The sequence below is a fragment of the Oryzias latipes genome, chromosome 7, assembly GCF_002234675.1.
Source record: "Oryzias latipes chromosome 7, ASM223467v1".
Classification (NCBI taxonomy): Eukaryota; Metazoa; Chordata; class Actinopteri; order Beloniformes; family Adrianichthyidae; genus Oryzias; species Oryzias latipes.
Genome location: NC_019865.2, coordinates 32,645,494 through 32,656,518, shown reverse-complemented (window position 1 = coordinate 32,656,518; position 11,025 = coordinate 32,645,494). Strand labels below are relative to the sequence as shown.

The window sequence follows — 11,025 nt, the reverse complement described above, 5'->3', positions numbered from 1 at the left end:
AGCACATCTTTGAGGCGGAGTCTGGGAACTCATGCCGCTTTGCTTTTCCTCATCACCCCTGACTCCACTTTGACAGTTTTCATATTAAATGTTTGCACACCAGAATTGATCCCAAATGACTTTATGTTGTTTCCATTTTACAGCACAAATAATAAATACATAAATAAATATGCCAAACATTGAATTGCAGCTCAACTCATAGATAAAATCAGCAATTATTTTCAAACGGACACAGTTTGTTCAAAAACCCAAAAGGCATGGGCGAACTCTGTCGGAGGGGGTGTGCAGGGCAAGAGAAGCTTCTCCGAGCTCTTCAGTGCGCGTGCGTATGGTCACCTGCGGCGTCAGGTGTTTGGGTCAGAGACAAAAAAGCCTGGACACTCATCACTGCAGAATCAAAGTTTTACTGCAACATGACTGACACCATCGAGCATCACCAAAGACCCCCCCCCCCCCACCCGCGTGCGCGCGCGTCAGCTACCTGGCGCTCCCACTCATGCGCCTGTGGACACAGACAAAACAGAGGCGGGGGAGAAGCCCCCGCGCGGGACGATCTGGACAGTGGGGGATTTGATGCGCCCTCCCCACCTCAGCAGCCCAGTCCGCTAAAGGAGCCGATCCTCTCCAGCCGGACTCCGAAGCAGCTCCGCATCCCGCCCTTCTTATAGCGCCCCCACGAGCGCTTCGAGGTCCTCAGGAGGTCCGCGAAGAGGCGCGTGAGCGCACTTTCATCTGCCGCCTCCCGCGAGGAGGAACCCCCCAGCTGCGGTTCCTCCCGCGTCCTGTCCAGCCGGTCCTCCTCGGGATGCTCCGTGGAGCTGAGCTGGTCCTGAAGCAGCCGCTCCAGGTTCTGTGGGGGTAGGGGTGGGAGGAGCGTATGTTAGCGCACGCGCTCGCCTTAGTTACCCCCCCTCCCACCAAAACAGGTGAACTTACCTGTAGCTCAGAAGCGGGTCTGGCTCCGACACTCTGAAGCAGCAGACACACACACAGCATGAAGGCGCGCAGGCTCATGGTCCGGTTCTGGTTCCGGTCTGTTGTGGCTCCGCAGCGCTGCAGGTCCGCTTTTATGCCCCTCATGCCGTCACCTCACCTAATGAGCCGTGACTAATGCCCCCACCCGTGGGAGAGGAAGCTGACTGAGGTGTTCCGCCCCTTGAAGCTGCAGCACCGACGCTCATGTGGACTTTTCCAGAACTGAAACCGGGTTTCTGCGCGTAGCCTATACGTGACCCGGATCAGGAGCTCGGTTGGTAAATGTGACCACAAACAGCACGAGCTCCTTCATAAGCTTCGGATCTGCAGGAATTGTTTTCTGCTAAATTCACTGTAAGGTCCTGCATGGGGAGGGGGTCATGAGTTTGTTGGGAGGAGGGCAGCTTCCATCACTCCACAGAGGAGGAGAGACCAGGAGGGAAAAGTTAACCCCCCAGCAACAAGACAGCTGGCAGCAGGCTGGAATAAAGAGAAAGCTGATGCTCTGATGATGCAGCTCTGCAGGTTTCAGTGAAAGTCAAAGGCCTGGACCTCAGCAGCAACCTGTCAAAACCAGCAGGCCAGGCTAAAAGCAGAAGCCTCAAAGTTTTCTTCAGACGCGTTTCCTTTGACTAGGTCCTAGGACATTGTGCTAATTGGATTTGCGATAGTAAATTTGCTTAATGGAAACAAGTCAATTTCTGAAAAAAACTTGCATGTATCAAAAAAAGTGTTTGGGCTTTTAAATGCACACATCGAAATGCACACATTTAGTAAATGGAAACACGTTTTTGGATCAAATGAGTCATGTGATCAACAACTCTGCACAGGTAGACATTTTGCATCCATTTTCTGAACCTGCTGGGGCGGCGGGTTGCTGAAACTCTCCCAGCTACTGTTGGGTGAAGAAGGGATGGAGCCTGGACAGGCCCCCAGCCAGTCGAAGGGGCCCAAGGGGCTGGAGCGATCGCTCTCACTGCGCTGGGGGGTCCCTGGGGGCCTGCCGGCAGACAGAGAGACACTGCAGGATGGGGAGGCAGCCAGCTTGGGCCTCCTAAATCTTATGAAATATTTGTTATTTTCATAGAGACAATAATAAAAAGATCCCCTAGCTTGATTCCTGTTTTATTTCCCCCTCTCAAACTAATGTGGGCCACAGAGACACAGAGGGAACCTCGGAAAGCGGCTTCGTTGCAGCGTAGGGGAATCTCACCATACCGGGAGAGACGGAATGAGCTCATGAAGCAGACGTGGTTATCGAGGCTTTTTTACATCCCATCTGTAAACATTCTCTGTTTCTTCCATGCATAGTAATGAAATAAAGACAGACAGAAATGTGAAGGTATCTGCTGTGAATCAAGGTATTGTTCACATCCGTGTTTAGGAATGACTTATCACGTGAATTAATTTGTGTTTATTTGCATATTTATGACACACTACAGTACACACTGACACACTGTAAATTCAAAAGTGTGTTTTTTCAACATTTCTAGAATTTTGATCAAGTTTTGCCCATTTGAGTCGTGGAAACAGAGCTATTCTAAGATTTTGTTTTGTTTTCAAAATGAGAGTCAGTAGATGCATCAGACAGAAACTTTTGCTCATCAAGCATCATCATGGGAAAACGGTCTGTTGTGGGGGAGAGTGGGCTGCATGAGCATGAACCAACAGCATTCTGCCTTCAGACTCAGGTTTGGCCTCGTGATCCAAGCAAAGCCAGACTGTCAGACTTATGGATCCACACGGATTTAGCTGTTGTGTCTATTTTCTTATGATAGTCTTAGAAAAGCAGAAAGAACTTATTATTAACAGTATGAATAAAACATGAACAAACAAACACATGCACTCACACACAAGCACACACACCCACCCACACATGCACTCACACACACACGCACGTACACACACTCATCCATAGAAAACAATGGCACTCTGCAGGTTGAAATACACTTCTCACAATAAGTTATGAATATAGTTATTTACGTGAGTGGTTTTCTTATTTGGTCTGAATTTTAATGAAATATGTAAAAGTTCCCTTTGATATAGCTAATAATGAACGAGTAGAAACATTATTGTAGTTTGATATTTATTACGCAGAAAATGAAGACAATAATGACAACAAACACTGACCATGTCAATAGTAGGTATTTCCCCCATTTGCTGCAATGACAGCTTGACAGCAATGGTTCATGCTCCTCACTAACCTCATGATGCTGTTCTGAGTAAATGCGTTCCACTCTTCCACAAGTACGACATGCAGTTCTACCAGGTCATTTGGGGGTGGGGTCCGATCACCCAGTCTCTGCTTCAGCTGGTCCCAGACCTGCTCTATGGGGTTTAGGTCAGGGGTCATTGGTGGCTGAACCATATGAGGAACTCTCACTTCCTGAAGTCCAGCTGTGATAATTCTGGCGCATTATCATCCATGAACGGAGAGTTGGTGGTGTTCTGATGGAATTAAGGAATGATGATGTTTCTGTGATGTCTCTGAGGTAAGAACGTGCAGTGACTGGACCATCCACCCAAAGGTTTTGCTCTGACTGGTGATGCCAGTCCAGACTGTTGCACCTCCTCCACCAAACCAAACCCTGGGGACCATGTTGACCTTGGCGTATCATTCTCCTCGCCTTCTCCAGCAATGCTGACCACCGGCATTTCTGTGGAAGGCGACCCGACACTCATCAGGGAAGAGGACAGTAGACCACTGCTGCATTGTCCAGGTCAGATGGTCTTCACTGCAAACGTTCACGGCGGTGTATTGGTGTCAGTGGAGTCACCTGCAACGGTCGTCCGTCATTTAAGTCAAAGCGGTGGAGTCGGTTGTGAATGGTTTGTCTGGAGACCCCAGTACCCCTCACACCTGGTAAACGGGCCTGCAGCTGTGTGGCGTTTGCTAAACCATGTCTGAGGTCAGAGGTCTTTAGGTTCTGGTCATGGTTGTGGTCTATCACTGGCAGGGTCCACTCCTGGGTCTGTCACAAACTCTGACAGTAGGTCTGTGTATTACTGCAAGTCTGCTGATGACACTTTGAGACTCACCAAGTTCACCTGCAACACCTGACTGTCTACCACCAACCTGAAGGCGCTATGGCCAGGTGGAGCTGCTCGTCCGTTACGTATCTCTGTGAGTTCATGACTAAAACAGCTTTTTAGACCCACCAAACAACTGTTGACACTGCTGCTTCATTGAAATGGTCTTTCTTTTAGAATTTTTTGGTTTTGGCCCAAATGAGTCACACACACTCGGTTCATTGAGACCATCATGAGGAAAACACTACATGAGGTGAGTATATCACCACAATACTATAGAAAAAAAAACTGTGTTCAATACATCCACTGAGTTTTTCACAGTATTCTTGACTTTTTGCGAGTAGTGTAAAAAATATTCCAGTTTATGTTGTGGCGGATGTTATGGCAGCACTCAGGGAATAGATCCTGTCAAAGCACGCTTTGAAAATAAAAAGAAGATGCTCTGACGCGATTAGTCACTCTCATGCCTCATCGCTTCCTCCAACTTTGCCCTGCAGACAGCCAGCAGGGCTAAATGATGAACAATTATCCTTGCCCCGGTGAGGCTGTGCTGTGGTGGAGGTGGGGGGCAGCTAATTAACATTTGGACGGCTCTCAGCTGGAGGGCTGTCATGTGAAATTGGTTCAGGCTGCAGGGCAGCTCTAAAGGCTCCGTGTGCTTTTCACAGAGAATGGGCTTTTCCCTAATTCAATGTGTCGGCCCATTAAAGTACAGATGTGATTCTGTCAGACAGACGCTGACAGAAGAAACCAGCAGAGGGAAAACAGTTCAAAAGGTGAAGCCTTTGCAGAAGCCGGATCAGGTGGTCGCATAAACTCAAGGCTCATGTGAGTCAATGTTTCGTGGCTTTGGTCCAGCGGACAGATTTCACATGTTTCATGTGAATTCTTGCTGAAGTGATGCTTGTTTGTTTGACTCAGCAGCTGTGAAGGACTTCCCTGCTGCTGAGCATAAGGGTAGAATCCAAGGTACCTTCACACTGAAGCTGGAGCGGAACATCAACCTGTCCCACCAGCTTCTCCCAGAAGGACCAAGCTGAAACCTGCTGACCCCAAATCTTTCAGCAAAATGATCGAGGTTACACAAAAAGTTATTACAGCTGAGAAACATTTCACAGCAACAAGGAGGAGAAGGAACTAACCACACTGTTGATGCCTGATCCTTTTTTTGATAAATGGCGTATACTTATATAGCGCTTTTCTACCTACAAGGCCCAAAGCGCTTTACGGTCACAGACCCATTCACCCAGTCACACACACACTCACACACTGGTGGCGGCTCCGCTGCCGAACACAGGCGCCCGCCTACCACCAGAGGCAAGGTGGGGTTCAGTGTCTTGCCCAAGGATGCATCAACTCATGGGCGTGCAAGGCGGGAATCGAAACTGTAATCTAACGATTAGGGGTGGACCGCCCTACCGCTGCACCACGGCCGCCCACAACATCTTGCTGATGTGAAGCATGGTAATGTTTTGTTGTTACTGGATTCACGTCTGCGGTTTGTCCACGGCAGGGAAGAAGCTGTGCTTGTCATGGTGCCTCTGGCAGTCTCTCCTCCCCCTCCCCTCTCTGCTCTGCTTCCTGATGTGGACCAGCTGTGACCACTCACCTCATCATCCACCAACCCTTCATAAGGAGATCCAGTTCCAGCATTCATTGTCAGTTCGTTGCCCCTGATGGACTTCAAACCACGAGTGTTCACCTGAGTCACACTTCTCCAAGAGCAGACTTATCCTCACTGAAAATCCTGAGAACTCCAAGCCACGCCAAGACCTCCAGTCACGCCACGAGTCCTAGCCATGCCAAAAATAAAACTCAATACTTGCCATCTTACTTACCTGTGTTTTCCTTCGGGTTCCAACATCTGGGCCTGTCCCGCCTAGCAAGTCATGACAGTGCTGAAGTTCAGGTGGATTATCTCCTCTTTTTCTTCTCTTAGAGGGACTTCTTTAACCCTTGTGGTATCCTATGACCCCACCCTTACACTGACATGTTCTCCCTACCATGACAAAGGTGGATAAAGGTGGAAAGATTTCATGTAATCCATGGATACCAGTGAAGATCACAAATCATTGAAGAAAAAAGGTTCAGAGCACTGTCTAGTGGGTCTAGATGACCCAACTCCCAATGTTAAAGTGCCTAGGATAGCACAAGGATTACGGTTTAATGGAAAAATAAAATATGGAGGCCTTTTAAAGTTTTTCGGGGAGACAGCTTTCTAATCTTAACTTCAGTAAAAACTGTTAAACACCTGCAACGTTTTAGACTGGATGATGAGGGAAAAACAGTCTGGAACTGTCAGTTCTGCTGGCCCAGATCTGAACATGTTTGTTTCCACGGATCAGGAGAACATGGATCACTTCAGAGCTGGCAAACAGCTGATAATTTTCAAAGGATTAGGCTTCATATTCTCATCTGTTCTAGGAGTCAAGGCTCAGTGTCGTCAGGCTGAAGGCTCTGGTTCCGAACAGGCCTGACTTTGTTCTGCTTTTGACTACTTATCCTCTTGATCTTTGAACTGGAGTGGGTTGGGAGTTTTCATGAATGTTCTTCTTATGCTGACCATTTCAATATGGAAAAGTATCGGTGCCTCCTTTCTTTATCTAGATAGATGAATTTGTTTACTTATTGTGTTAACTAAATACCCTTTTAACAGAAAATAATACAACGTCAAGTCTCTCCATCTTCAGAATTCCTTTCAGGCTGCAGAGTTGCTGGAGCCTATCCCAGCTACTGTTGGCTGGAGATGGGCGTACACCCTGGACAGTTTGCCAGTCTTTTGCCTTTTCCCTGAGAGGTGAGAGTGCTAACCACTGCTCCACCGCGTAGCTTAAGATTTTTTTTCCCTTAAATCAACATCTATGGGCCAAAACTGCCATTCTATCAACAAACGTGTGCATTTCTGGGTTGTAGTCCTTAAACTTCTTCAACAGATCCATCATCTCTTTGCTTTTACTGTTTCCTCCTGATGGAAGGACAGACAGACTAACTTGTCCAGAGTTGTTTTCTTGCCGCTCTGACGTGAATGTTCTTATTTTAGCTTCATGGATCTGAAGCGAAAAGAAAATGAAAGTTGAGTTGAGTGAAAGTTTGAAAGTGTTTTCTGACACCACCCACAAGCAGAGAGGGATGAAGGCCTGATGAATGTCAGGCTGTCATTTACTGTCCCATCACATTTGCTGTTAAATGTCACCTGTGCGAGTCCTCTTAAAGTAAAAGGACACAAACTGCCTTCTACTTTGATAAAACTTCCAAAAGTCTCTTTTGTAAGCCCCCTCCCCCTCATGAAAGCCTCCTAGGTGCAAAAGGGAACCCAGGACCAGGAATAGTTTTTATGCCAAGCAGTTAAAAATTGAGCCGGATCTGAATTTTATTTACAGTGGCAAGTGTTGACCGCTATTTTTGGAAAGGTAATGAATGATTAGCGCCTTATGGAAATGAGCAGGCAGTGGACTGAAAGAAGGTCAAAACAGTCAGTCCATTCACGGACATTGTATTTGTAATGATTTAGCTAAATTAGATGCAGAGAAGAAATGAGTCAGTGTCCAAACTGAGACATTGATGTCTGCCCATCTGCAGCTGCCTAAACTAAACTGTACACGTGTGTGGGTTTACACATGTGCATCCCTTCTCCTATCTATTTTAGCATAAAAGGTTAGGACATTTCTGTTTGGTTGATCATTATTTTGTTGTAAAAAAGCTTCTGGAGGGACAAGCAGTGTGGTCTCCTTGAAATGGTGCTGGACTGCAAACATGGGAGAGCGGCAGAGCTGAGAACGTGGCTGTGGTGAGGAAAAACGAACCAAATCTTCTCTGACAAACATCTGCTGTTGAGTCTGAAGGTTTTCACGTATGTCTTGACTCTCCTCACCTTTGTGCGGTGGGGAATCAGCTTCATGTGCTTCTCAATTTTTATAGTAACAAATACACTTGGGGGGAAAAAAACTATTTGACCATCATTGATTCTGCAACTTGTCCCATTTAAAAAGCTGCGTTTGGTTCAGAATTTAGAGAAAGAATCCAGAAAAATCACATTTTCTGATTTATAAAAACTTTATTTTTAAAGTAAAGCAGAAAATAAGATTTGCTCAGTACTTCATAATGTAACCCTGGTTTCAGTGACAGAGGTTAAAGCTGTGATGTTTTGGGGCTGCTGGATTTTCAGCTCCCTCCTCAGATTCTTTATTAGATTGAGGTCCACAGGTCCATGGTGATGTGTTTGGGATCATTGTCCTGCTGAAAGATCCAGCCATGTTGCATCCTCAATGCTCTCATTGATGGACGGAGGCTTTTGTCCAATACCCAGACATCTTTTTCCTTCAAACAGATGTGTTGTTCTATTCCCTTAGCAGAAAATCTCGTTCTTGGATCCTCAGAAAGCTCTTGGTCATAGTGGAGAGGTTACAGTCTGCCTGTTAAAGGCTGTAAACAGGTGTCTTTATTCAGATAAGCAGTTAAAACAGATGAAATTAATGCGGTTAACCAGTGTAGGATAAAGAGCTTCTTAAAGAGAATCAAGCAAGGACAGAATTCTATTCTTGTTTGTAAAACTAAATACTTGTTTTTTTAATCATTAAGAAGCAGCTCCTTATAGACTCTATGACAACATGGAGGCAGCTAACAGACTCATCCAGGAGGAGCAACAGCCAACCTGCACAGAGACCATACCATAAATCAAATTTAAACTTTGGTGCCATTTCAATAAAGACCTGGGTTGTTATGTCACTCAACACACAATCATAAATTAGGCCTTTACTTTGGACCAAATAGTAAATAGGCTTCCTTCTTCACAGCCAATCACAATCGATTTTGTGACTTTAAATTCATGAATGGTTGCCTCTGCATTCTAGACAGGTTGCCGCCCTCCACCTGGAGCGACACTTTGGATTGGTCTGACCTCTAACCACTGTCTGTGCTCAGAATAAATCTTTGTTAAAATAAAAATGCAAAAGTCTTCAGACTCAAACCATGATACACACCTCTCCTCTGATCAGTCCACACATTTGAATGCAGAAATGCTGCAGTTAAAATTATACCTATTCTTAGTTAAATGTTCTCAGTTAAAACTCACTTCTTCAAATGCAACCAGAAGACACTGACCTGCTCTTCTGGTTCTTTGACACTGTGCATTTGTGAGCATGTAAGTTTCCATGTTTCCTCTCAATGATTATGTTTCTGTTATATATTAGCAGGATTTGGTCATGTCTAATAGGATAAAGGAGCTGTGCCGCCCCAATCTGTATTACTGACCCATTGCCAAGACGGTCATGTTGGACAATGTTTCAGCAGCAGAACAGTCTTCACAGCGTCTCCAGACTCTGTCACGTCTGTCAGGTGTGCTCTGTATGAAGCGTTCTTTCATCAGTTAAAGCCCAGGGCACCAGTGGTGAATTTGCCAATCTTGGTGTTCTCTAGCAAATGCCAAACATCTTGCACGGTGTTGGGCTGTAAGTACAACTCCCACCTGTGGTTATCAGGCCCTCATACCACCTTCATGGAGTCACAGCTCGCATTAATGTGGCATCCTGGATGAGTTGCACTACCTGGGCCACTTGTGTGGGTTGTAGACGCCGTCTCATGGTACCGCTGGAGTGACAACACTGTCAGCATTCAAGAGTCACCAAAACATTAGCAAGAAAAAACAAGGATGGAGAAGTTGTCTGTGGTCACCACTAAAGGAACCACTCCTGGAGTGGTTCTTGTTGATTACATATTAGTTCCACCTGTTGCTCTTCCACTTACACAAAAAAATGTGGAATAGATTGTCAGTCAATGTTGCTTTTTTTTTTTTTTTTTTTTTTCTCTTTTTAACTTGTTCTGTCCAACAGCTGAGCAAACAGATTAGAGCTGAAGGCTTTTTTGTGTTGGACAGGTTTTACTATCACAAAAAGAGGTTATATAGCTTCAAGAAACTAGAGTGTAGATTTGTATAAACCCCTTTTTGTCGTATTATTTTTTATTTATTTGTTACATTTAGTGTGTGTGGGGAGGGAGAGGGGAAGAATGTGAGGGGAGGGTGGAAGAGAGTAAAAGGAAGAAAGGTGAAAAGGTGGGGGATACAAGCACTGATTTGACTAAGTTATTAATTTAAGCTGTAACAATTATACCAGATCTGCTGGAAAGACGAATGTTACATCAAAGGTGAAAATCTGACACTAAGATGAGCGAGAAAAAAAAACTGTCCATCAATACACTGTAGGTAAGGAGGAGGGATGAAGCAGACAGGGAGCAGTGTGGAGTGTGCACGTGCACGTGGGGGTGGAGATACATGCATGCTGCCGACGTGAACCGTGTGTTCATAAAGGGAGCCAGATCCTACCCAGCCAGACCAGCCAGACCAGGAGAGGGGAGGAGAGCCCCCCAGGCCAGAAGCCCCCCCAGCATCCGGACCCAGGCAGCCCGGGAGGGGAGGAGGAGGGGACCGCCCACCCCACCAGCCAGGCACAGAGAGGGCCCCCCTACAGGGGCCCCCCCAATGCCCAGAGGCACAAGCGAACCCAGTGTCCGGCCCCCAGGCCACAAGACAGGAGCGCTTAGCCGTACCAGGCGGCAGCCATGGGGGCCACCGGGCGCCGGACACCGAGACAAAGGCCAGGACGAAGCCAGGGCCCCCGGAACCCAAGAGCCGGCCACCACCCGACCGGCGCCCCGTCCCCGCAAGCCAGCCCAGGCCCGCGACCTTAGCAACCCAGGGATCGCCACGCACCCACAGCCACAGCCACCCCCCTAAAACCCTACGCACTACCACCCCCCCCGCCATAATATCTGACCCCCCCTCCCCAACCCTCTCAGTGCCCTCCCCTCTCTGTGATGGGGAGGGAAAGCCCCAGAGGGTCCCAGCGAGCCAGCCCCCAGGTCGGTCCTACCCATGCACTCACACACACATACTCACAATCATCTGGTTACCCTCCCTACCCCCGCCGCCAAGCAGCAACCCCCCCCCCCCCCCCCCCCCAGCCGGCCGACCCCCAGCGCCGCATGCCCGACCCCTCCCGCAGCCGACAGGACACCCATAAGCCC

At 47.3% G+C, this 11,025-nt stretch overlaps 1 protein-coding gene and 1 long non-coding RNA gene across 2 annotated transcripts; both read right to left on the bottom strand.

The window, feature by feature from the left end:
• Positions 1–389: 389 nt before the first annotated feature.
• On the bottom strand, positions 390–1,041 carry cnp-3 (C-type natriuretic peptide-3). Its single transcript, NM_001104683.2, is given in 2 exon segments — positions 390–850; positions 937–1,041. Coding segments are annotated over 2 exon segments (339 nt in total). The 5' UTR covers positions 1,015–1,041; the 3' UTR covers positions 390–589.
• A 6,998-nt stretch (positions 1,042–8,039) lies between these two features.
• On the bottom strand, positions 8,040–9,756 carry LOC110013472. Its single transcript, XR_002288609.2, has 2 exons — positions 9,549–9,756; positions 8,040–8,427 (listed from the first exon to the last, which is right to left on the bottom strand). It is a non-coding gene; the product is annotated as an uncharacterized LOC110013472 (long non-coding RNA).
• Between the last annotated feature and the right edge of the window lie 1,269 nt (positions 9,757–11,025).